The sequence below is a fragment of the Stegostoma tigrinum genome, chromosome 4 (genome assembly GCF_030684315.1).
Source record: "Stegostoma tigrinum isolate sSteTig4 chromosome 4, sSteTig4.hap1, whole genome shotgun sequence".
In the NCBI taxonomy this organism is placed as follows: Eukaryota; Metazoa; Chordata; class Chondrichthyes; order Orectolobiformes; family Stegostomatidae; genus Stegostoma; species Stegostoma tigrinum.
The window spans coordinates 24,552,906-24,580,478 of record NC_081357.1 but is presented as its reverse complement, the minus strand read 5'-3'; the positions used below and the strand labels follow the sequence as shown (position 1 = coordinate 24,580,478).

The window sequence follows — 27,573 nt, the reverse complement described above, 5'->3', positions numbered from 1 at the left end:
AGTTTGGAGTGGTTAATGGGAAGTGTGGTGCGAACTAAGGAGTGACGAAGGGAATGATCCTTGTAGAAGGCAGAGGGGCTTGGGGGAGTGGAAGATGTTCCGGGTGGTGGGGTCTAATTGGAATTGGCAGAAGTGTTTGAGGATGATTTGTTGGATGTTGAGGCTAGTGGTGCAGAAAATGAGGACAAGGGGGACAGTACCTTTATTATGTTTTGGTGGGGATGGGGGTTGGCTAAGAGTTGTGGTGCAGGGAATGGAGGAGGCACAGCGGTGGACTGTCTGGATGACAGAGGGGGCGGGGGGAAAAGAACGTTGTTTGAAAAAGGCGGACATCCAAGACCCTTGGGAGTGTGAGCAGATATGACAGCAATGGAGGAGTTGGCAAAATGGGATGGAGTTTTTGCAGGATACAGAGTGGGAAGAAGTGTAGTCTAGGTAGCAATGGGAGTCGGTGGGTTTATAGTAAATGTCGGTCCATAAACTGTTTCCAATTCTGGCAACAGAGAGATTAAGAAAGGGGAGAGAGGCGTCTTTAAAGATACAAAGATGCTGCCAGACCTGCTGAGCTTTACCAGCAACTTCTGTTTTTGTCCCTGATTTACAGCATCCTCAGTTCTTTTGGTTTTTATCAACTGAATTTGAGAGCGGAGTGGAAGTTGTTAGTGAAGTTGATGAATTACTCTAGTTTAGCCTCAGTGCTAGATGCAGCACCGATGCAGTCAATGTAACAGGCAAAAGTGTTGGAGAACAGTATCTCTGTATGTATTGAACAGGGACTGTTTGACACGACCTACAAACAGATAGCCATAGCTGGGGCCCATGTGAGTGCCTATGGCAACCCCCCAGATTTGGAGAAAGTGGGAAGAATTCAATGAAAAGTTATTGAGGGGAGGACTAGTTCAGCAAGGTGGAGGACGGTATTACTGGGGGAGGGCTGGATGTCTCTGCTGAAGGGGAAAAAACTGAGGGCCTGTAGGCCATCCTTGTGGGGTATGGATATGTACAGAAAGATGAGACAGAGGAGAGGACTAGCTTAGTGAGGCAGAGTTTTTTTAATCCAAATGTCTAGACTTTCCTGTAATTTAGCAATTAATCAAAGATTACGCTTTAAGAGAATCTAAGTTTTACTGTAGACTTAAATGAGGTGTACACAATCTCTGAGAAAAGCAGTATGTATTAATTAGTGGCTAGTTTAAACCAGTTTTCGAAGCTTTCAATTGTTTTCAGGAAGTATTAATAATGCTACTTTATCGGCAATGGTGAAGTTTTGATTGTACAGAGTGTAAAGTGGAAGATTGGTAAGTTAGTAGAGGTTTGATGAGGATTTGTTAGGGGATTCTAGGAGAGTGATTCTAGGAGAGTGTCTTCCTCTATTTTCGGCCTACTCTAATTATCTCTTACTTCACAACGAAGGAGAAAAGTTGATTGGAGACTACAGACAAGTACTTTACTATTTTAGCTATAACATGTAGCTATGAGATGATAGGTCAGCACAGCCAAGTGGAGTGTACATCCTGTAGTATGCACTATGTCCATGACTTTACATGTCCCAGACAAACACACCTGCAGCAATTCTCAGTGAGCACTGGGTTTCAGAATTTGAAACTTTAGGAGCAGTGGCAGGAGTCACTCTTGTGCATTGCTAAGCAGTGGAGTATATAGACAGAATGATTTGGGAAGCTGTCACACCGCAGGCTAGACATGTACATTCAGAATGGGTATTGATGACTGTCAGGCTGTCAAAAAGAAACAGGCAGACAGCCTGGGTTCAGCAAATTCCTACCTTGCTTACTAACTGGTATTCCATTTTCGATACTGGTGATGGCAATGGTCTCTTAGGAAACTGCAGCCACGGCCAAATCAGTGGCACTATGGCGGCTTAGCTATGTAGGAAAGAGGGGGGAATTTGGGGGTGAGGAAGAATGGAAGACCAGTAGTGTTAGGTGTTCTATAATCAAAACAGCAGTTGTTAATCTGACACCAGGTTTTTATGCTGCCCATGGCGTCAGAATAAACAATATGACGGACCAGCTACTGGACAGACTTCTGTGGGAGGGTGATCAGCCAGAGATCATTGTCTACGTTGGTACCAATGACTTAGCTGGGACTGGGAATGCATCCTAAGAGCAGATTTTGGAAAGCAAAGGAAGAGGGTGAAAGGCAGCACTTCTAAAGCTGCAGTCTTAGGAGTACACCAAGTCCGAAGTGCTAGCAATCATTAGAGAGATAGGATTAATTGTTACTTCAAAAGGTAGTGGTTAAGCAGGGATAGTCAGCATTGTTTTGTAGTGAAGTCCAAATTTTCATACTTCATTCTATCTTTGACAAAGCAACAAGGAAGATTGTTGACAGTGATGAAGTGGATGATGACTAATGGATTTTAGTGAGGCATTTTACAAGGTCCCACGTGACAAACTCATCAGGAAAAATAAAACTTTTAAATTAAAACTCAGGGATACAGATGAATATGTCGAGTTGGATTCAAAATTGGCTCAGTGACAGGAAACAAAGAGTAATGGTTGACAGACTTCTTTAATGAACAGGAAGTGATTTCCAATATTGTCTCTCAGGATTCAGTGTTGGGGTCCTTGCTGTTTGTAATATATATTAATGGCTTAGATTTAAACGTAGAATCATACTTTTGGCCCAGTGAGTTTGTACCAGCCCTCCGAAGAGCATCCCACCCAGACCTGGCCCCCAGCCCTACCCCTATATCCACGCATTTAGCAAGGCTAATCCACCTAACCAGCACATCTTTGGACGGTCGTAGGAAACTAGAGTAACTGGAGGAAACCCACGGAGACATGACGAAAATGTGCAAATTCCACCCCGACCCCCACCACACCCACACCCACACAGAAATTTGCAGATGACACAATTTCATATCTATTTTGATGCACATTAACATTTTTAGAACCAGTTACAATCCTAAGTAAAAATTTGAGTGCCATCCATTTCAAGTAAGATGTAACACCCTTTCAATTCTCTTGCACTGTATTTTTCCACAAGCGTTATGGAAAGAATTTACAAGTAAATGCTCACACTGGAGCACATTCATCTCATTTTAAAATTGCAGATTCAATCAGTCTTTAAAAATACACCTACACATAAAACAGGTGGGCATGAAACACGAACCGTCAGTTTGAACAATCATGGCTGGCATGTGTGTCTTCTGTCTGTAATAACTATAATTTTCTTTCCTTGAACCAGTTTTTCCATTATGCCACAAAACGACAATACTATCACAACTTACTTTCCTTCAGTTGTATGAACTGTTCGTATCTAATGCCAAAGCAATCTTAGGATTTCATCATTTAACATTTAAATTTTTTCTAATGTATTAATAGTTATGTGAATATGGTTGCATTACATAGTTTTGCTATTCTGGACAATTCTCCCTGGAGACAAAACAATGGAAATAAAGGAAAACAAACAATCTGTGGAAAATAGCTGTGTTTACAGTACACAGGGGACAAAATACCCAAACATCGTTATTGTTAGTCATGATCTAGGTTAGTATGCTTATTCAGAGGTTCTGAAGGAGATGTTCCAAGGTCACTTCTGAGCCATTTCCAATGATCAACCTACATTGCTTTTATTGGTTGATCTCATTTGTTGATACATGTTCATTTGCTTCATGTTTTTAATAATAAACCTTTATTATTGCAAACACTTTGTAGTTCAAACGATTTCGTGGATGGAGTTCTGTGATGAAACTTAGTTAAACCAAGATGGCTTCCAGCAAGACTACTTTACATACTGAAACCTAAGAATATCCTTCCAGAATATTTTACAAATGATTTCATCTTGTCAATTTTCTCCCATTTTGAAGCTAACTCTGTGTCACTGCAGGGTGTCATAGATATTACTGTGATCCAATACCCAGCTCTGTAACTGTAAATTCTCCTCTGCAACTTGATGATCATTATTGGGTGTCATTCAACTGAGGTTAGAGGAAAAAAAAGTTAATGGCCTGGATTTCCATCCTTGATATTGGTTGTGGGAGTCAAAAAGTCCTGGCTTAGCCTTCAGAGAAAGTACCACGAAAGATGGGATTTTCATTCCCTGGGGGGCAAGTGTGAGAGCAGCCATATGGTTTGCTGGGTGAGAAGGTGGGTTGCTTAAAAGGGTTGCCTCAATGTTCTGGACTATTGTCCCAATTACAGTGTTGGAAATTGGTATGTCCTTTTAAATTGGTGTTCTCTTAATATTCCATATTTAAGATTTCACCAATTACATTACAGTAGTAAATAGCCTTCTATAAAAGTGTAAAATAAACTATATCAGATGCCAAATTACCCTATTATGAATGCAGTCCTTAGGAAAATAAGGCTTTGTTCCTAGAAGGAATGAAAACTAACCTTCAAATGGAGGTGGACAAGAGGAATATGGCCAAGTTGGCATCATGACTAGATGTCCATACTCATTGGCTGAGGTTTAAACAGGTGATTGGTGCAACACAGCTTACCAGTACCAAAGTAAGGTATATTAAAGGGGTAGGTAGCAAAAGAGGTAGAGAAGATCCAGCAGAACAAGTCACCACCTTCTTCTGAGAAGACTGAGAGTTCCCTACATCAGCCCAAGGGAAGAACAAAGACTGTTACCGCTAAAGACTGTACAACACCAGGGACAAATATTCCACTACTTTAAAACCACTACATATCCTCCTCCATTCTACAGAACAACTTGGAATTAGTGAAGCATCCTCATCTGAATTAGTCATATACTTCGAAAATAAATAACTACTGGATTATATCTAAACTGCAACCCAACAAACAATCAGAAAATTGTTACAAGTTGTCAACTGCCTATATTAGGGGGCAGAAATCACAAAGTCCTCAAAAATCAACAAAAGCAAAAACGGAAAGGCCCTTCATCGCTCACTCATCACACTCTCTCAGCCCCACTACCTCCCCATGGCCCAAACAATCCCCATGGCCCCACATGACTGCATGCCAAAGTATGTCTCCAAACATAATCCAAGATCCTGCATGCCAGACTATGGGTCTTCCTTCTCCATTTATCCATAATACACTATATAGATGCAATGAACCATATAAGAACTATAGGGTGTGAAAAGAGCTCTAAATAAACAAACAAACAAAGTGTTTGTAAAATGTCTATTATGTTTTAAAACAAACTCCTTTTTAGTACAAGGCAATAACATTGTCAATTGTCCAGATCCTGTAAAATTACAGTACAACTGCTATACATTCAAGCTGGATCTCAGAATAATGGATGTCTCAGTCCTCAGCCAAGACTGCACAATTTCACCGTGTCCCTTTCCACAAGATTAAGACGTTTCAAGTTTCTGCAGTGTCAGCAATTAAAACTTTCATGTGTCTGGATGATTGACTCTTATAAAAGGAACTTCTTTAAAGATTGTGCAAGGTTTGCATTGAAATACTGTGTTTTATGATTTTGTTTTAACGACGCATCTTACTGTCACTCTTCCACGATCAGCAGAACGATGGAATAGGTTGGTTTCAGTGCTATCAAGCAGCATTTACAAAGAAACAAAAGCAAAGTTGCTGGAAAAGCTCAGCCGGCCTAGCAGCATCTGTGAAGGAAAAAAACAGAGTTAATGTTTCCAGAGGAAGGGCCACCGGACCCGAAACATTAACTGTTTTTTCCCTTCACAGATGCTGCCAGACCTGTTGAGCTTTTCCAGCAACTCTGTCTTTGTTCCTGATTCACAGCAACTGCAGTTCCTTCAGTTTTTATTTACAAATAAACAACCTGCTTAAATGATGCTAAGTTTAGATTTCACCAGAGTCACTCAGCTCCAAACCTTATTACATCCGTGGTACAAACGTGGATAAAACAGGTGAACTCCCGGAGGTGAGGTAAAAACGTCTGCACTTGATATCAAAGCTGTATTTGACTGAGTATGGCATCAAGGAGCCCTCGCAAAACTGGTGTCAGTGAAAATTGGGGAAATCTCTCTACTGGCTAAAGTCATGTTGGCACCAGGGAAGATGGTTCTGGAGATCAATCATCTCAGTCCCAGGGCATTATTACAGGAATCCTCCGGGTGTGTCCTTGATCTATCTATCTTTAGCTGCCTCAGTGATGCACCCTCCATCACAAGTCAGAAGTGGGATATTCGCTGGCAATTGGATAATATTCAGCACTGTTCAATGATACTGAAGCAGTCTGTGCCTATGTGCAAAAAGACCTGAGAAAATATCTGGGGCTGATAAGCAGCACGTAACATTTGCCCACACAAGTGCCAAAAAAAATGACCATCTCCAACAAGGAGAATTTAGCCATCACCCCACGACATGCAATGGTGTTAACATTGCTGAATCCCCATCTATCAACATCTTGGGGCTGACCACTGATCAGGAACAGAACTGTACCAACCACAAATAGATGGTTACAAGCACAGGTCTAAGGCTACAAATTCTGTAGCAAGTAACTCACCCCTTATCTCCCTGTATCTGTACCCCAACTACAATATACATATCATGATTGTGATCAAGTAATATCCACTTACCTAGGTGGATCAGCTCCAACAATGCTCAAACAGCTTGATGTCATCCAAGAAAAGCAGCCTGCTTGTCTGGCACCCCATTCACCACTCTTAATATTCACTCCATCCATTACTGATGTATAGTGGTAGCAGAATGCACCATCTACAAGCTGCACTGTAGAAACCCACAAAGCAACATCTCCTCGGCTGCATGGCCATGCACTGGGAAGCTCTAAACATATGCCGACACACAAATTCCGCTTTCAGAAGGTGCTGCCTTGCATGGACCTCGGAGGTCCATGTAGTAGCAAGAAAAATTAGAGGGAATGTTGTCACCAAGGCTGCTTAGACATCACCTACCAAACACATGATCACTACCATCTAGAAAGACAATGATGCATAGGAACACCACATCTTGCAAATTTCTCTCCAGGATACATCATTCAGTCTTGGATTGCTGTTCCTTGGAACTAAAACTCTGGAATTCCTTTGCTAACAGCATTGTGGATGTCTGTACACACCAAGGACTGCAGCAATTCAAAAGGCAGCTAACCATCACCTTCTCCAGGTCATTTAGAGATGGACAGTAAAAGTTAGTACAGCCAGTGACATCCACATCCTATTAATGAGTAAACAAAAAAAACTATAAGGTTTAATTGCTTTATACAATGTATGGTGAGTGAATAGGCATTCATGTGGTATAAGGTGACAAAGGAACATGTGAGGCTATGAGAGGTGGATAAAGGGACAAACACTCTGGTCTGTTTCTAAGAAAATTGTCGAAGAATAAGCCATGCCTCCCTCTGTGGTGCATCTGACCAGGTTGAGAGTGCTAAACCATCCCACATCTTTAGAAAAACGCTACTGAAGTTCAGAAGCCCCAAGAATAGGTCAGGAATTCCACAATCAAGACACAGTAACTAGATGTGAAAGGGTACCCAAATTATCCTGACTCAGCAAAAGGCCAGGCCAATGTTCCAGGTCATGAGGTGTTAATTCTCTCTGTCAGATCAACTGGGCATTTGTAGCATTTTCTGTTCCTAATTCAACTTGGGCGTTATTATGTGAAACCTGGTGACATCTTCACTAGACATTGTAACACACTAACTACAAACGATGCCTGTTATTGAAGAGCAGCAAATAGAGCTCATATTTCTATAACCGATTATATTCATTTCCCAGGTCCATTCCCTCTCCCAGTTTTGATGAAGGGTCCCAACCTGAAATGTCAACTTTCCTGTTCCTCTGATGCTGCATGATCTGCTGTGTTCCTCCAATTCCACAGTGTTTTCTCTGATGATAGCTCACTGCTTCCTCTTAGCACCAAGGACCTGGGATTGATTCCACCCTTGGGAGACCGCCTTTGCGAAGTTTGCACATTCTTCCGATATCTATGTGGGTGTCCTCTGGGTCCTCCAGTTTTCTCCTACAGTCCAAAGATGTGCAGGCTAGGTGGATTGTCCATGTTAGATTACACATATAGTGTCCAGGGATGTGCAAGTTATGGGACTTAGCCATGGGAAAAGCAGGGTTACCGGGATAGGGTAAAGGGCTGGGTCTGGGTGGGATGCTCTTCAGAGGCTTGGAGTAGTCTTGATAGGCTGAATGGCCTGCTTCCAAACTGCAGAGATTCTATGATCTACATGTTGGTGCGTTAGTTCAATTTTTTGATTTATCATCCATGATACACAAAGTTGTGCTTTTTAAAGCCAACATTGGGACAAAGAGAAACTCAACTATTTGGCTGAATTTTACACTGCCTATCACTGGAATTGAAAGCAGTAGGCGCAAAACACCCATCACATACCCTTCCACCACCTACCTGCCCACCCCATCTGAAATTCTACCAGGAAATGGAAGTGGGCCATTTCTCAGAAAACAAGTGAAGCCCTTAAGTGGCCAATTAACAGCCTTTACCCACCCCCATCAGTATTTTACCCATGGCAGGGGGACACACCATGCAGCATTCTGGCAGCTTTAGCCACAGAGGCTGGTATCTAAAAAGGGATTGGGAAATTCCTTAGTGGACCCCCTGTCCAATCCAGGCAGGGAACGACTCAAAGTCCCAACAATAAATTACTGCCAGGATTGTGAGTGAGCTCTCAGCTAGACATTTTAGCCAGTGGGCAGGGATTGTGATGCCCCATAAAATTCAGCCAATTAAATTGAAAAAAAATTCTAGAAATAGGTGGTTATAAAGCAAAATAAAACTAGAAATATAGAGTAGCTGCAAATACGAAATTCAAATTTGAAAAATGTAAGAGCCTTATCATTTGGAATAAATAAATGATTAGTCTCATCATACTCTATAATTAATTGTTTCTGAAATATATTATCATTCTTCATATCCTGACCAACCATTTATTTCACTTGTTTCTAAAATTAAACAATCAACGCATTTTAACATGAAAGTGTGGCCACTGTTTGTACAACCAGCACAAATAAGATATGCAAACAAACAGTGAGGCAACTTTTAAGTAGTTTTGTTATCTTTTTATCTTTTACATTAGGTGGCTGTTAATAGCTAAGCCAGCATTTGGCCCATATCGAATTGCCCTTCCTCGAAGTGGCTTGCTGAACCATTTCAGAAGTTAGTTCAGAGTCAACCATGTTGCGTGAGTTTGAAGTCACAAAAAGGCCAGATCAGGTAAAGATGACAAATTTCCTTCCCAGAAACATTAGCAACCACTTTAGTTTATTTTTAAAAATCCATAATAGTTTCATGGTCACCGTAACTGAGACTAGCTTTAATGTTTCAGCTAGAAACAGAAACCATTTGGCTCATTGAGCTTACTCCACTATTCAATATGATCATGGCTGATCTTCTATCTCAATGCCATTTTCCCCATTTTCTCACATATCTCTTGATGCCTTTAAAATCTAAAACTTTATCTATCTCTTTCTTGAATATATTCAGTGAATTGCTCTCCACAGACTTCTGTAGTAGAGAATTCTACAGGTTCACAATTCTTTAAGTGAAGATTTATGAATAGAATTTAAGTTCTACCAGCATTTACCTGGGTCTGAATTACTATTCTAATGAAATTATCACTATGCAATCTTCTTTCCTTAGATGGTATAAATACATCAGATCATATGTTGTTTCAATTACCTTTGTTTGAATTATTTTGTCAGATATTGCATCATGTTAACAGTTATTTTAAAATAAAACTTTGTCTGGAATTAGTAAAGCCGATTAAATTTACAAGTCATTTAATGAACCTAAGTTCAATATGAAATCAGTGCACAGAGAATAAAGCTTTGAGCTGGACTAAGTGTTCCTCCTGTGAATCCTGTCAGTGAGACCAGCTGAATCCAACCCTTAAATACCAGTCACCCATTCAATAAAGATAATGTGGATTCCTATGAGATCACGTTGCAAGAGCAAGTCAGATAGCAGGAAGATCTGTATTACCCGATGGCTGCACACAACATGCCATATTTAAAGGGCAACCAACCCCATCTCTGAATAGGGGCTTTTCTTTCCGGCTTCCTCTAAAAACTGGATAGTTTAACTCTTCACCTTTCTAAGGGTGCCAGCAAGTAATTTGGAGCCTGTATCTTTCACTCAAGAAATCTGTAATGACTCGGATTATACAATGTGGCCAAAGCAGGCTTAGAAACAGTAGCTAATTAATTAATCAGAAGATCTCTTACTCACTTAGGAGTCCTGTCACAGCATAGCCAAGACTTGGAGAAAACTTAGTCATATTTACAGGAATTATCAGCACACTGCATAACTTACCGGGACAGAAGAATACGTCTACAGTCAACATTAGAAAATACTAGACTGTGAAGGAGTGGAAGCAACAGGGATTTGGAAATTATCAAAGCCGCAAAGGTGCTACGGTGATGAGATCTAGTGTAAAAATAAAGAGCCTGAAACCCAGAGCTGAATGGCTGCACATTCAAAGTAATCAAAATATTTTATTTTAAATGCATAATTATTTCCTTTTTGGTGTTCTCTTCAATTGATTTTTTTACACTTTAAATGCAAACAGATTAAATACAGACTGTAAGCAATTTACTTCTACATATCAAAACCAATAGTCAAAGTACAATGATTGTATAAATTGTATTTTTTTCAATATAATAAACTCTGACAGCAGTGTGTTGTGGCAAATGAAAAATGGAATATGGCACGGTTTACAAACAGAAGGCTGTAAGAACACAGTAAGCCAGGCAACATCTGGCATCTCGACCACACCATGAAACAAACACATTCCTGCATTCATGTCACCTTCCTCAGCTCCTGTCCCAGATGCTGCCAGGTTTGCTGTGTTCTTCCAGCCTCCTGTTTGTCTACCTTGGATTCCAGCATCTGCAGGGTTTTTTTTGTCTCTAATCATTTCATTTGGAAAGGCAAGAGGACTATTTTCCAGAACAACACAGAGAAAGACTTTCAGGTACTTTCAAAAGTGACAAGGAAAGGGACATCATGAAATAAAGTGACAAATAATGTTAAGGGCAGGATCAGTTATTCATAGAAACTTCAAATTTCAAAACATAAAGTCCAACATAAACAACTATTTTTAGTTTTCCTCCCACCATCACAATTTGGAACCGATAATTTTGTTACCAGTTATTATTACAACAGATAGATGTAGGAATACTGTATTGATATTTAGGGCAAAATTTTATAGGGGTCTGAATGTCATGGACTATGCCAAAACTTGTGGCAGAATCAGGCAAGATTTCCAGTGAGGACTACCTCGATGATGGCAGCATCCCATCTCATCTGTCATATATTTGATGAATGGCATGCTGAGTTTTTCAATAAACAGCAGTGAATTGACAATTGAAGGGGCTTATTGCTTCTTAAATGTCCTATTTGCAGTTCAACACACCTCATTAATACCCAGCTTTCCACCTTGGCAAATGCACCAAACAAACCTGATGTCAAGAATTCTTGACAAGAAAGTCACGCGGATACTTGGCAACTTCAACTTGCCGATTGCTCCAAAGGACCTCCACATTGGAGCCCAAGTGCCAATATTTGAGGGTAATCTCGAGCAGCACTGCCCACATCCTACATCCATGGACATTGGCATCCGACATGTGCTGGCCTGGAAAGAACCCTTATGGCACATCTCGGATCCACTTATAGGACAATTCTGCACTTCAACACTGCACCAGCAACTCTCACTGTAATATTACTGAAAGCACACTTTGTGCTCAGTGTCACATACCCAGTTCATGGACTGGACCAGCTACATTGCCAAGCTCTGTGTATAACAGAGGTTCAAAGTGAGAGAATACTGTGCAGATGCTAGCAGTGCACTGACTTGCGTCTTGCCCTGAGTGAGAGATAGCAAGCTCAGTTTACTTTTATCTTGCACCACCATTTGGCATAGACACAAAACAGAAAGCTCATCATAACTGTTTGCAGTCAAGGGAGGTAGCCTTCTGCTGAGGGGTCCTGGCACAGTAAGTCAAAGGCAGCCTCTGTTACCAGTTCAAGAGCTTGGACAGAGTCAGTCAGAGAGAAGATGGTGGCACCTATGCTGACAGAGTGCAGAAGACCATTGACCTTCTTCCTATACTGTGGACATTCCTCCAGTTTGTGATGGCAGGTGATGTTTGTGATGTTTGATTCAGGTGGCAACCTCAGGTCATGCTGGCATGGTCTGGTATTGTAAGCTCCACTGCTGGTCCTGGAGGAAGACAGCCTGCCACTTATGTACACCTGCCCAGTATAACCTCTATGTACCTTTGGACAAAGTACAGCATGAGCTTTCCTCTGCGTGCCATGTCTGGAGCCACAAAACACTCAGCTCATCCTGTCCACACTGACTCAAAGACACCCAGATGCCTATTCTAATCCCAACTTCCTGTACATTCCCTATAGCCCTGCAGCTTTGCAGCATTTAAGGTGCAGATCCAAGTACTTTTTGAAAGAGTTTAGACTCTCTGCCTCCACCACCAACTCAGGCAGTGAATTACACACATCTACCACTCTCTGAGTAGAAAAGGTTTTCCTCACATCCCCTCTCATCCTTCTGCCACTTAGCTTGAATTTATGACCCATGGTTTTTGAATTCTCTGCCAAGGGAAACAATTCCTCCTGTCTACATTCTCCCTACCCCTCAATTTTGAATATTTCAATCATGTCATCCCCTCAGCCTTCTCTATTCCAAGCAAAGCAAAACAACTTCAACCTCTCGAATCTCTCCTCATAGCTACAATTCTCCATACATAAAAAGCATAAGAACACAAGAAATAAGGGCAGGGGTAGGCCCCTTAAGCACGGTCTCCATTCAATCCGTACAAGGCTCATCTGCCCAGGCTTCATCGCTTCTCTCATACCAGCTCATCACTGCCCTCAACTGTGATATTTCAAACTCTATCACCTCTTGTTTAACTAATTTCAGTGATCTAGCCTCCACAATGCTCTGGGTAACAGAACTTCAGATATTCGTGAACTTCTTGGAGAAGAAATTCCTTCGTCTCAGAGCTTTAAGTGAGTGTCCCTTTATTTTGTAACTATGGCCCTAGTTTGAGGCTTTCCCATTAGTGGAATCATTTTATCAACATCTACCATGTCAAGCCCCGTCTTGTACACTGAAATAAGATCATCCCTCATCCCTCTAAATTCTAATTAAGGTTGAAATTATTTAGCCACACATAAGCCAAGTAGCCAATAGAAAGCATGGTAAAACACTTCAGAAGTAACTGATTTTCCCTCAATGTGGCTCTTCTCGTCCATAGCAGGGTAGAATCATATTTGTAGTCCTGCACAAGCATAATGGGCTGAATGCCCTCTTCACTTGTGGCTGACACCACAACAGACTGCACCACAATGCTGTATCTAATCAATTAAGATATTAATACGCCTCACAATTGCCCCAATAATTAATGGATCCTCATGATCATAGCTTGGAGCATCCAGTAGTTGCACCAAGTCTTGAAAACAATACATACCAGTAAATTTTCCTTCTTTATATATAAAGTCAAAGATAAACCTACTCTGTAGTTGGTAAAGGCTCTTCCAAGAAGTATGGGTCCTGTAGAGCTTGCTCAGAAGTAATCCTTTTTGTTGGATCCATAGTCAGGAGTTTCTGCAGCTGAAACAAAAGTCAGGTAAGCATTAACAATATGGTATTTGCAATACCAGAAATAGGATTTCACATTTCAGAACAGAAAATAATTAAACATAAACGTTTAAACTGGTTTTGTATTAATCAGGAAGGTGCAGGTGGAGAGCTAAACATTTGCAACATTTGAACACAAGCTATTTTTGAACTGTCCCAATTTAATTAATGTACATTGCATCATAGCCAAGAGAATTTAGACAGCACTATCGAAATACAAGAAGGATACCATCAGCTTCTGTGAAATAAAGGAGGAAAATGCAACATGTGAACGTAATAATGTCACAAGTTTCAGAATGGGGACTCACTACTGTCTAAAGGATTATTATAAATAACATTGAGGTACACTAAGCATATCAAATTCCAAACACATAGCTGTCATATTTCTTCCTTGTTGACCTACTCTACAGCTGCACTTTAACAACAAGAAATATTGCTGCACGGGATCCTGGAATACAAATCAATATTTCTATGTTTAGTATAACTTGCGACTCCTCAGATACTCAAACAACAATACCTGGTCAACGTTCTCTCTGCACAAGTATAAGGTGATGAGCATACCAAACAAATGAGAATCTAATTGTCTTGTCTTGACATTCAATGACATTGTTATCACTGAATCCTGCACTATCAATATCATCGTTGATCAGGAACTTAAAGTGACCAGCCATATAAATACTGTGTTAACTAGAATGCGTCAGAAGCTGGATATTGGGCAGTAATTATTACTCAGAGGCAAGGAATTCTGCAGTAGGTCACTTCCTGTCTACCATCTACAATGGACAAGACAGCAGCTGCAACAACATTCAAGAACCTCAACACTATCCAGAAAAAAACAGCCTGCTTGATGGACACCACCACCATCAATATTTTTGGCCTTCAACACCCAAGCATGGTCATAGCAGTGTATGCTACTTACAATAGTGCACTGCAAACACTCACCAAGATTTCTTTGGCAGCACCTTTCAAATGCGTGACCTCCACCACCTAAAAAACCAACAGCAGCATCTGCATAGGAGTATCACCCCATGCTTCAAGTGCCCTTCCAAGCCAGACACCATCCTGACTTGGAACTATATTGCTATTCCTTCACTGCCATTCCAACGGCAATGTTAAGGACTGCGGCGGTTCAAAAAGGTAGCTCAGTACCACCTTCTCCAGCACCAGTCAGAATGGAGAATAAATGCTGACCAAGCCAGTCACACCCACATCTCATTAACAAATATACATAAAAAAGTATTGGGGTAGCACACTAAAAATCAAGCACTGCTGATCCCAGAGCTGTCATGGAAGTTAAAAATTTTAAACCAGTACACAATTACCCCATTTACTGTACACCCAGGTTGCCAGAACGCATTGATTATCATAATTAATAATGATTAGTATTTAGTACAAACAAATAGATTCCAGTTATGGATAAACAATTATGAACCATCAATATAAGTAGCCTAACTGGTTAAAATTCTAATTCCCTTTTAAAACTCCATCTACATGTTCGTGCAGACAGACACCAAAATAACACACGTGACAAATAGGAAGGGATACAACGGAGCCTGTTCACAAGGTTCGCTGAAGTTACTTTTTGGCTTGTCAGGACTTGTTGCTCCTTTATCTTCCATCTCCAGGTGTTTTCACTTCCAGAAGGCACAGAGCAGTCAATTCAGACTTTAAAAGTCTCTAACTTATTGGTTAAAAGCTTCAACATATTGAAACTGATGAGAAGGAATAAACTGGCTTTCGTCGGACTTAGTGTCTTTTACTGAAGAGAAAAAGACAGCTCCATCTTCCTCACAGGTACAAACATTCACACGCATGAGTTGTTCAGCTACATAGTGTCAGATCACAGTTAGTGACAAGCAGAAGGCTTTTGCTGTCTACAACTGGTCAACACTGCACAGACCAAATCAGCTACTTGTTACCAGCCAAATCTCCCTTCATACACATCTCTTGGCACTAGCTCGTCTATAATAAATTCCCCACTGCCAAACAAACCGCAGCGTAAATAATGAGTGTCAGGTAACTTGTATTTAAAAAGTGTAGTCATGTTTTCTAAAATACTTCTTTTTCTTTAAGAATGTTCTTTGACCATTTCAGTCCATAATTAAAAAATACAGAAAATTACATTTTTTCTTCACAAATTCCAGACACTGGGCACTAATGTCTGTCAGACTCAGAGGTTCATGCTTCAAATATGTTGGCAGCAGTTCTGTGTACACTGACCATAGCCAGTAGGATGGTGCTACTTGATGGATTCCTGTTGTTTTATCCTCTAAGGATGAAGGCATCCGAACATGAAAAGATAGCACTGTGTCCCAGAGGTATCTCCAAAGCCACAAATACTACAAGAGATTGTAGGCAGACACAATGCAACATGTCAGAAATAGAAGCATATGGCCATGAAGGAATCCTGTATGACTGAACAAGATCACCTCTCATTCTTCTAAGCTTCAATCAAAATAGAGTCAACCTGCTCAGCCTTTTACTCCACCTGCTAGATATTTCCCCACTCACTTAACCTATCTATATGCTTATGGGCTCAAGAATTGCCCCTCCCAACTTGTTTTAGTTTACATTATCAGCAAAGTTGGCTATATCACTTGGTCATTTCATCTAATTTATTAATATGAATCATGAATATTTGAGGTCCCAATATGGATTGCTGTGGCACTCCACTAGTTCCTGAATACCATGTTGAAAGTGAACCATTTATATCAATTTTGTTTGATGTTAGTTAGCCAATCATCTATGTATGCTAATATATCATCAGCAACATCATGAAATGTTGTCTTGTGCAGTAACCTATTTTGTGACACCCTTTTAGATTGTTTGTGGAAATCCAAACGCACTACATCTTTTATTTATACTACTGGATACATCCTCAAAGAACTCTAACAAATATTTGTATTGTTGAACAAAAGCCATTTCGTCAAAGCTTTTCAACAAGCACTCATCAGAACAATAAGCAAGAATTGGCTAGCACGAGGGGTCATAGTTTTAAGCTGGTTGGTGGAAAGTATCGAGGGGATGTCAGAGGCAGGTTCTTTACGCAGAGAGTTGTGAGAGCATGGAATGCGTTGCCAGCAGCAGTTGTGGAAGCAAGGTCATTGGGGTCATTTAAGAGACTGCTGGACATGTATATGGTCACAGAAATTTGAGGGTGCATACATGAGGATCAATGGTCGGCACAACATTGTGGGCTGAAGGGCCTGTTCTGTGCTGTACTGTTCTATGTTCTATGTTCTAATTCCAATTCAAGAGGAAAACAACATTTAGACTGTGTGGAGAAGACAATGCTGATTATTGGCAAGTAGATTCTGATTGTTAGAGGTGATACCATAGAGAACATATGAGTTCATGGTGTGTGACAATTAACTGCAAGGTTTGTTTAAATTTTAAACACAACAGGTTGACTTTGATTGGTCAATACTGAAAACTGAACCTGAGAATGGTTACCATCTATTTTGTTCAGTTCAAAATAAAGTGTATGTAAATGTTCTTTCTGTCTGCAAAGAGGAGGACCTATATATTGATATACATAGTTCCCAATCCCAAAGACTAGAGTATCATACCAAACAGCAAATATCTGCTAGAGTTCATAACAAGCAAGAAACTGACTTTACCAGGCCAGTCTGTACTTATAAAGCACACAACACAATGCCCAACATTAAATGTGATTCTGTAATTGAACAACATTCAGTACATAATCCGCAGTGTGTGAAGAATTACTACACCCAAGCTGGGATTGTCAGTCAGGCTCACTGTTTACTACGTACTAGCTGTGTTTATAACTAGCCACAGATAGTGTATTTTTCTCAGTTTTTCTTTCTCAGTTGAACTCCCTTTCGAAAGGCAGGGTCTACTACATCAAATGAACTATAGTGGTCTAAAAAAGCAGCTCACCACCTATTTTCTCAGGAGCACCCTGGGATGGACAATATATGAGATAACAAAGTGTAGAGCTGGATGAACATAGCAGCCCAAGCAGCATCGGGAGAGCAGGAAGGCTGACGTTTCGGGCCTAGAACTTCTTCAGAAATGGATTGAAATTCATTTCTGAAGAAGGGTCTAGGCCCAAAATATCAGCCTTCCTGATCCTCTGATGCGGCTTGGCCTGCTGTGTTCATCCAGTTCTACACCTTGTTATCTCAGATTCTCCAGCATCTGCAGTTCCTACTATCTCATAGACAATAAATGTTGGTCCAACCGGCAATACCCACACAATCTATGAACAAATCTTTTTAAAAAATTGTTGAGAGTTATGAATTATCTGCTTAAATTCCTGCCATTACTTCTTCACCATTTTATCTTTCACCCTATTTATCCTGTACATTTTAGCTAGCCCTGCTTCCAAACTCATGCAATTACCTTAAGTTTCAAGCAACAGACTGAAACGTATATTTCTCATCTATTATGATCACTCTTGCCTACATGATCATTTTCTGGGAATATAATGAGTTAATTAATTAATTATCTTATCTCATTATCCCTTATGGAGTCTAAAATAACCTGCTCCCTGGTTGGTCCCAGCATATATTGTCTAAGAAATTGTTCCAAATAATTCCTATAACTGGAGAGCTAAGACGAGCCAGGAGGGGACATGAGAAGTCTTTGGCAGGCAGGATCAAGGAAAACCCTAAAGCTTTCCATAGGTATGTCAGGAATAAAAGATTGATTAGAGTAAGATTAGGGCCAGTCAAAGACAGTAGCGGGAAGTTGTGTGTAGAGTCCAAAGAGATAGGAGGTGCTAAATGAAAAGGAAAAAGACAACGTTGTCATGGAGAATACTGAGATACAGGCTATTAGACTAGGCGGGATTGAGGTTCACAAGGAGGTGTTAGCAATTCTGGAAAATGTGAAAATAGATAAGTGCCCTGGGTCAGATGGGATGTATCCTAGGATTCTATAGGAAGCTAGGGAGGAGACTGCAAAGCCTTTTGCTTTGATCTTTATGTTGTCATTGTCTACAGGAATAGTGCCAGAACACTGGACAATAGCAAATGTCATCCCCTTGTTCAAGAAGGGGAGTAGACAACTCTGGTAATTATTGACCAGTGAGCCTTACTTTGGTTGTGGGTAAACTGTTGGAAAGGATTATAAGAGATAGGATTTATAATCACCTAGAAAGGAATAATTTGATTACGGATAGTCAACACTGTTTTTGTGAAGGGGAGGTCGTGCCTCATAAACCTTCCTGAGTTCTATGAGAAGGTGACTAAGCAGGTGGATGTGGGTAAAGCGGTTGTTGTGGTGTACATGGATTTCAGTAAAGCGTTTGATAAGGTTCCACGCGGTAGGCTATTGCAGAAAATTTGGAGGCATGGGATTGAGGGTGGTTTAGTGGTTTGGATCAGAAATTGGCTAGCTGTAAGAAGCCAGAGGGTGGTGGTTGATGGGAAATATTCATCCTGGAGTTCAGTTACTAGTGGTGTACTGCAAGAATCTGGTTTGGGGCCACTGCTGTTTGTCATTTTTATAAATAATCTGGATGAAGTTGTAGAAGGATGGGTTAGTAAATTTGCAGATGACACTAAAGTTGGTGGAGTTGTAGGCAGTGCAGAAGAATGTTACAGGTTACAGAGGGCCATAGAAAAGATGCAGAGCTGTGCTAAGAGGGAGAAAATGGAGTTTAATGCAGAAAAGTATAAGGTGATTCATTTTGGAAGGAGTAACAGGAATATAGAGTACTAGGCTAATGGTAAGATGCTTGGTAGTGTGTGGACAAGCAGTGGGATCTCGGTATCCATGTGCATAGATCCCTGAAAGTTTCCACCCAGGTTGATGGGGTTGTTAAGAAGGTGTACGGTGTGTTAGATTTTATTGGTAAAGGGATTGAATTTCGGAGCTATGAGGTTATGTTGCAGCTGTACAAAACTCTGGTGCGGCTGCACTTGGAGTATTGCACACAGTTCTGGTCGCCGCATTACAGGAAGCATGTGGAAGCATTGGAAAGGGTGCAGAGGAGATCTACCAGGATGTTGCCTGGTATGGAGGGAAGGTCTTATGAGGAAAGGCTGAGGGACTTGAGGCTGTTTTCATTAGAGAGAAGGTGGTAAGAGATGACTTAATAGAGACACACCAGATGATCAGAGGATTAGATAGGGTGGACAGTGAGAGCCTTTTTCCTCAGATGGTGATGGCTAGCACAAGGGGACATAGCTTTAAATTGAGGGGTGATAGATATAGGACAGATGTCAAAGGTAGATTCTTTACTCAGTGAATAGTAAGGGCGTGGAAAGCCCTGCCTGCAACAGTTGTAGACGTGACAACTTTAGGGGAATTAAAGGGTTGTTGGATAAACGTATGGATAATAACGGAATAGTGTAGGCTTATTGGGCTTCAGATTGGTTTCACAGATCAGCGCAACATTGAGGGCCAAAGGGCCTGTACTGTCCTGTAATGTTCTATGTTCTACTCTTCCTCCAATATGTCTCTGCTGATATGGCTCCATCAATTTCATATCACTTCTCATTTCCACCATTAACATTTTTAGCTAATTGTACTAGCTTCTCCACTGGCAAATTTCTAGTACTCTAAGATCTCCTCCTCTTTCAAAATCTTCCAGGAAATCAAGGTGCTCACAAACTGGACATTTCTCTGATTCAAGTTCTTTACAACCCTGGTGAGGTACTGTGCCAGAGTCAAGCTCAAAGTTTGATTTTGGGATTCAAACTTCCATTCTGCCAGTTGTGCAAAAATTCTGACTCCCTGAACCAAATGGACTTTTCCTAATCCATTAAAGATTTATTAGAAGATGAATCTCTGTGAGGATCTCCCACACACCCACATAAAGAAATGTCCCTTTGAGAAATTCTTCAGAAAAAGTTTGAGGGAATAACTTACCAGAAGAAATACTTTACTGTCAGGCTTGACTTTGTGTTTCTCCATATATTTAATGAGGCTGCTGTTAGCATAGCTGAATAAAAGACAAGGTCAACAAGTTAGACTTTGATATCTATTTAGCTCCAAGTGGACAAGACAACTCCAATATTTAGTGTAGACAATTTGCTGTTAGGGATTCACTGCTATGTTTACTATTCTTCACCTTGCAAGTGACAACAACAGCATGTCAAAAACAAGCAGATGATAAACCCAATGCACAATCAAACATTTCTCCAGCTATATTTGCCTGTCTTCTCTCTCATTCAAGGTACAGTTTGGCTTGAGACACCAGACTGGAAGATAAACTAAAATAATACACAAAGATCCTTTTTTTCTTGTTTACCAATTGTTATAACTCCCATTACAGTAGCTCTGATAAAAACAAATTACAATGGCTTCAGTCATAAAGTTTTTCTAAAAAGTCATAAAAATGTTCTGCCTAATAGCCTGAGCCTGAGAGTCCTCTTTGTGAATAGGAAGGCAGAGGCTGAAACAATTTTTTTAAAATACTGTTCCCACAATGTGGGTGATTTAGGAGACTATGCTTATTATCAGTCCCTATCCACCTTTTTTCCTCAACAGCCATTATTTTTGCTAGCTTATTTCAGTGTAGGACTGGATTGTATCGAACTGGGAAAGACAGTGTTCCCCTCCCTGAAAAGCATGAAAAGAAAATTGAATTGCATTGTTACTTTCTCTGGTGCCAGTTGACAAATTCAAAGATTACTGAATACAGTTTCACAACTTACAATATACAGCCAGTACATTATTGTAAATGCTAATTGTATAAGTTGATGTTAAGCAAATACAAAGTAGAGGTCATTGATTGGCTGCTTACTTCCAACCGTACAAAAAGACAGCTCTGGTCCTGGTAAAGGAGTTAGGAATGATATACTTGTAATGTTCTAATCTACGCTTTTATTAAAAAATCTGATTAAATTTAAAACTGATTAAAGATTGTGCCTAGTCTTCTACATCACCAACTGTCAGACGTTTAAAAATATATTGACTGCACCTGAAAAGCAAAACATTATTATAATGAAAATTGAGAATTTTGTTGCTTAGTGCCCCAAGATAAGAAATTGCTCATAAATGACAATTACTTGCAAAATGGGCGTCATGAATATTAAGATACATGTTGCCAATGAGGAAAAGACATTTTAATTTCCTCAGAATGTTAGCCGTTTACTAACAAACCTGCACTATTTAAGTTTTGGATAATTTTCTGGTTATCCCTGCATAAAAACAAAGTCCAACATTCTAATATTTTGGATGTACAGATGTGTAGGTTCTGTTCAGAAAAACAAATTGAAATTGCCTCAAATAAAGCTTCAAAAACAAGAATAATAGGGAAAACTGCAATCTGAGAGTGGTGTGACTGTAACTCATTGCACATCATCTCCAGCATTCGTTGTATTTTGCTTCTACCCAACTTTTCTAATCTATTTTCATCATGCAAGTTTTCAGCCCTGAAACCATTACTGTAAACTTTTGCACACTCTCCAATGTATTCATATCCTTTCTGAACTGCGGCACATAGAGCTATTCACAATATTCTTGCCGGGGCAACCAGTCTGCTATATTAGATTGATATAACTTGCTTGCTCTTGTACTCTTATGTTCCTATTATTAAACCTAAGATACTGTGTGATTTGTCAATTGTTTTCTGTGCCTGCCCTGCACCTTTAATGATTAATTTTAATATACACACAGATCTTTGTCCTCCTGCACACCCTTTGGAACAGTAGTCTAACTTATATTGGTACAGAGATCACAGAGAAACAAAGTGGGGGAATCAGGACATTAGATAATAAAATGTGAGGCTGGATGAACACAGCAGGCCAAGCAGCATCTCAGGAGCACAAAAGCTGACGTTTCGGGCCTAGACCCTTCATCAGAGAGGGGGATGGGGGGAGGGAACTGGAATAAATAGGGAGAGAGGGGGAGGCGGACCGAAGATGGAGAGTAAAGAAGATAGGTGGAGAGGGTGTAGGTGGGGAGGTAGGGAGGGGATAGGTCAGTCCAGGGAAGACGGACAGGTCAAGGAGGTGGGATGAGGTTAGTAGGTAGCTGGGGGTGCGGCTTGGGGTGGGAGGAAGGGATGGGTGAGAGGAAGAACCGGTTAGGGAGGCAGAGACAGGTTGGACTGGTTTTGGGATGCAGTGGGTGGGGGGGAAGAGCTGGGCTGGTTGTGTGGTGCAGTGGGGGGAGGGGATGAACTGGGCTGGTTTAGGGATGCAGTGGGGGAAGGGGAGATTTTGAAACTGGTGAAGTCCACATTGATACCATATGGCTGCAGGGTTCCCAGGCGGAATATGAGTTGCTGTTCCTGCAACCTTCGGGTGGCATCATTGTGGCAGTGCAGGAGGCCCATGATGGACATGTCATCAAGAGAATGGGAGGGGGAGTGGAAATGGTTTGCGACTGGGAGGTGCAGTTGTTTGTTGCGAACTGAGCGGAGGTGTTCTGCAAAGCGGTCCCCAAGCCTCCGCTTGGTTTCCCCAATGTAGAGAAAGCCGCACCGGGTACAGTGGATGCAGTATACCACATTGGCAGATGTGCAGGTGAACCTCTGCTTAATGTGGAATGTCATCTTGGGGCCTGGGATGGGGGTGAGGGAGGAGGTGTGGGGACAAGTGTAGCATTTCCTGCGGTTGCAGGGGAAGGTGCCGGGTGTGGTGGGGTTGGAGGGCAGTGTGGAGCGAACAAGGGAGTCACGGAGAGAGTGGTCTCTCCGGAAAGCAGACAGGGGTGGGGATGGAAAAATGTCTTGGGTGGTGGGGTCGGATTGTAAATGGCGGAAGTGTCGGAGGATAATGCGTTGTATCCGGAGGTTGGTAGGGTGGTGTGTGAGAACGAGGGGGATCCTCTTGGGGCGGTTGAATCAGGACATTAGTTCATTTGGCTGCGCAGCTGGTTTATGATGCAGAGTAATCCCAACAGCCTGGGTTCAATTCTTGCACTGGCTGGAATACTGTGAAAGGACTCTCCTACTCAATCTCTCCCCTCACCTGAGGCGTGGGTGACCCTCAGGTTAAACCACCACCAGTCGTCTCTCTCTAATAAGAGAGTAATGCTATGACCCAGTAGGACCAGTAGGGTGACTTTACCTTTTACCAAAGTGTATCACTTCACACTTCTCTTCATTGAACTTCATCTGCCACCTGTCTACTCACTGTTCTGAAATTCTCTACTGTCCTCCTCACAGTTTCTTACACTCCCAAATTATTATCATCTGCAAACACTGAACTCGCTCACTGTACATGGAAAGGATATGGGGTGAACTACCAGAGGAAGTGGAAGATGCAGGTACAATTACAACATTTAACAAATATTTGGACAGGTACATGAATAGGAAAGGTTTAGAGAGATATGGGTCAAACACAGGCAAATAGGAGTAGTTTAATTTGGGAAACCTGGGTGGCATGGACAAGTTGGACCAGAGAACATGTTTCCCTGCGGTATCACTACAAATTAATTTATTTCTCATTGTTTCAAAAGATTTCTCCTTACTTTATGCTGATCTCGTTTAATTTATATTTCTGTTCCAACACTTTATTGAATTTCACCTTCTTGTCTCAGGATATTTCTCAAACACTATTCACATTAGCCATTGTATTTCCCACTGCTCAATTTACTCATTCTCCAAATCATCATCATTGGTGAATTCACACCATTGCAAACTCTTCCATTCCTCTTGAAATTACCTAAATGCCCAAGGACATAAGTCTTTCCCTCCTGTTTCACCCATGCAGTCTCACAACAGCCTGTCTCATAATTATATGTTTACGTAGCCCTCGTCATTGGTGAATTCACACCATTGCAAACTCTTCCATTCCTCTTGAAATTACCTAAATGCCCAAGGACATAAGTCTTTCCCTCCTGTTTCACCCATGCAGTCTCACAACAGCCTGTCTCATAATTATATGTTTACGTAGCCCTCGTCATTGGTGAATTCACACCATTGCAAATTCTTCCATTCCTCTTGAGATTACCTAAATGCCCAAGAACATAAGTCTTTCCCTCCTGTTTCACCCATGCAGTCTCACAACAGCCTGTCTCATAATTATATGTTTATGTAGCCCAGGGCATAACAACCTGAAGATTACCACCTTCCTATTGTAAGTAGGAAGAAACATTTCCACTTAGTAACGGCTCAATAACAAGGTGGCACCATCATTTCAAGCTAAGGATCCAGAAGTCGAGAGAGGGTTTGAGGAAAAATGTTTTCACACAGAGCCTGAATCTGGGACACTGTCTGAAAGAAAAGGTAGTAGACACAGGAAACTTCAAGACGTTTAAGAAATATTTAGATGAATACTTGAAACACTATAGCATCCAAGGTGATAGGCCTACAACCATACTAGTCTGAAAATGCCTGATCTCGGAAGCTAAGCAGACTCAGGCCTGGTTAGTGCTTGGAAGGGAGGGTGCCTGGGAACACATGGTGCAGTAGACTTTTGGGGCAGCACGGTGGCTTAGAGGTTAGCACTGCTGCCTCACATGGCCAGGGACCCAGGTTCAATTCTGCCCTTGGAAACAGGCTGTGTAGAGTTTGCATGTTCTCCCCGTGCTCCGGATTCCTCCCACAGTGCAAAGATGTGCAGGCTAGATGGATTAGGCGTGCTAAATTGCCCGTAGTGTTCAAGGATGTGCAGATTATGTGGGTTATGAGGAATGAGTCTGGGTGGGATGCTCTGACAGTCGATGTGGATTTGATGGGCCAAAGGGCCTGTACCCACACTGTAGGGATTCTGTATTTAAAAAAAAAGTACTGGCAAATGGGATTAGAATAAATAGATTATTGATGACCAGTGTGTACACAACAGGCCCAAGGACATTTATTCGTGCCGTCAAGGAGTCTGTCAAAAAGCTCTATGACATGTAAGTGTTGCACAATATCCATCCCAGCCACCAGAATCAGACAGTGGCAAGCATTTTAAAACTTACGTTGTTCTCCTGAAGTCTTTCTGCAGAGTTGGATATTCAGGCATCTTGCGGATGTCTTCCCAGTCTTTATCTTGCAAAAAGAGAACAAATATGTACCAAGGACACATGCATGCAATATTTGCAAAACAGATTATTCCCTTCAACTTTCATAACAGTCTGAAAAACATGCTACAAACTGGGGTTGTTTGAATCGTGCTGGAATCAAGTAGGAGTTACTTTTGATTCCACTACACGGTAAACTCTTCAACTCAAATCTGGAAATATGCATTTGGAATTTTTTTTCAGCTAGCCTCAACTTTTAAGCATCATTTGGGACACTGCAATAAATTGGCAGTAATTCAATTTCTGACTGAATTATTGTCTACAGTGTAGTAAAGAAACAGTCAGATGGCTTATCTCTGTCATGTTTCTGCTCCTAAATGCCTGTTGGACAGGCTCTTTGTCCCAGGCTAATTGTAGTTTGACAGGAATGGCCAACTTAATCAAAGTGGGAGAGATAGGCTCAGTAAAACTGCGTGGTGTGGGGTGTGGCAGTGACTACTGTGACCTCTGTGTATATGTTTAGGAAGGAGGGGCTAATTACTGTGTGTGGTTTGTGTATGGGATGAAGCTGTTATTGTGTACGTTAAAATAAGATCAAATTAGCAAACAGCTTGGGAAGCACTGACATAGAAGACAAAGATTAGGTAAAAGCTTGAGATGATCGCAAGTATTTTGAAATTTATATTATGAATGCACTGATTTCAAGCTTTAAGAGAACTTTTATAAATAAGGACATTACTTAATTGTTGACTATGTTCAAGTTTATTTTGGACTCCAATCATTAGTTAGTTCATCCATCAGATTATCAAATGAATGGATATCAAAATGGACACTTTTCTGATATGCCACTCTTGCGGGAGCTGTTTACAGACCTTCTAATAGTTAATAGACAGTTAGATAGAGTAGGCATCAAGAAATAATGGGGGCTTGCAGGAATGATAGTGTAACAATCATAGAAAAATAGTGGCAGCCATTCAAGGAGGATTTTCACAACTTTCAAAAACTTTCCATTGTGGAAGAAAGACTCAACCAGAAAGTGGTATAATCTGTGACTGGCTGAGGAAATCTGGTTGGAGTTTATTAAATTGAAAGAACAGGTTTACACACTGTGAAGATTAGAGGTAGGGCAGAAGATCTGGAAAGGTTTCAAAATCTGCAAAGGATACCTTAAAAATCATTCTTTTAAAAAAAAGAATTTGGACTATGAGAGAAGACTAAGAAATAAAGAAATAAACAGTGAAAGCTTCTACAAGAATATGAAAAGGAGATAAATAGTTTAAAAGGAATATTGGGCCCCCATCACGGGAGTGGTGGTGGTGGTGTTGGCGGGGGGGGGGGGGGGGGGGGGGGGATTGCTGTAAGTAGAATTCGGGGAACTAGTAGTGCCAAACCGGGGAATGATAGAGTTTGAATAAGTATTTTGTATGACTTTATAGTAGCAAACAAGTAAAGCATTCTGACACTAGCTGAAAATCAAGACTCTAAAAGGCTGAGAAACTTCGAACAAACATGAATACTAAAGAAAAAGTAAGAGAATACTAAAAAAGACTTATTGCTGATAAATGCCCTGGATCTGATCAGCTGCATTCTAGATTCTTAAAAGAAGTATAAAGATAGTAGATGCAGAGATAATGGGAACTGCAGATGCTGGAGAATCCAAGATAATAAAATGTGAGGCTGGATGAACACAGCAGGCCAAGCAGCATCTCAGGAGAACAAAAGCTGACGTTTCGGGCCTAGACCCTTCATCAGAGAGGGGGATGGGGAGAGGGAACTGGAATAAATAGGGAGAGAGGGGGAGGCGGACCGAAGATGGAGAGTAAAGAAGATAGGTGGAGAGAGTATAGGTGGGGAGGTAGGGAGGGGATAGGTCAGTCCAGGGAAGACGGACAGGTGAAGGAGGTGGGATGAGGTTAGTAGGTAGATGGGGGTGCGGCTTGGGGCCGCACCCCCACTCCCACCCCAAGCCGCACCCCCATCTACCTACTAACCTCATCCCACCTCCTTGACCTGTCCGTCTTCCCTGGACTGACCTATCCCCTCCCTACCTCCCCACCTATACTCTCCCCACCTATCTTCTTTACTCTCCATCTTCGGTCCGCCTCCCCCTCTCTCCCTATTTATTCCAGTTCCCTC

The 27,573-nt window shown here is 41.2% G+C and overlaps 1 protein-coding gene across 2 annotated transcripts in view; it reads right to left on the bottom strand.

Moving 5' to 3' along the window:
• cdk19 (cyclin dependent kinase 19) overlaps positions 1 to 27,573 on the bottom strand; it is a 174,650-nt gene that overhangs the window by 40,691 nt on the left and 106,386 nt on the right. For both annotated transcript variants that reach the window (XM_059645216.1, XM_059645217.1), the window contains 3 exons: positions 25,396 to 25,465; positions 20,407 to 20,479; positions 13,442 to 13,539 (listed from right to left, as the gene is read on the bottom strand). In XM_059645216.1, the coding sequence (XP_059501199.1) occupies positions 13,442 to 13,539; positions 20,407 to 20,479; positions 25,396 to 25,465 (241 nt within the window). The remainder of the gene's footprint in view (positions 1 to 13,441; positions 13,540 to 20,406; positions 20,480 to 25,395; positions 25,466 to 27,573) is intronic.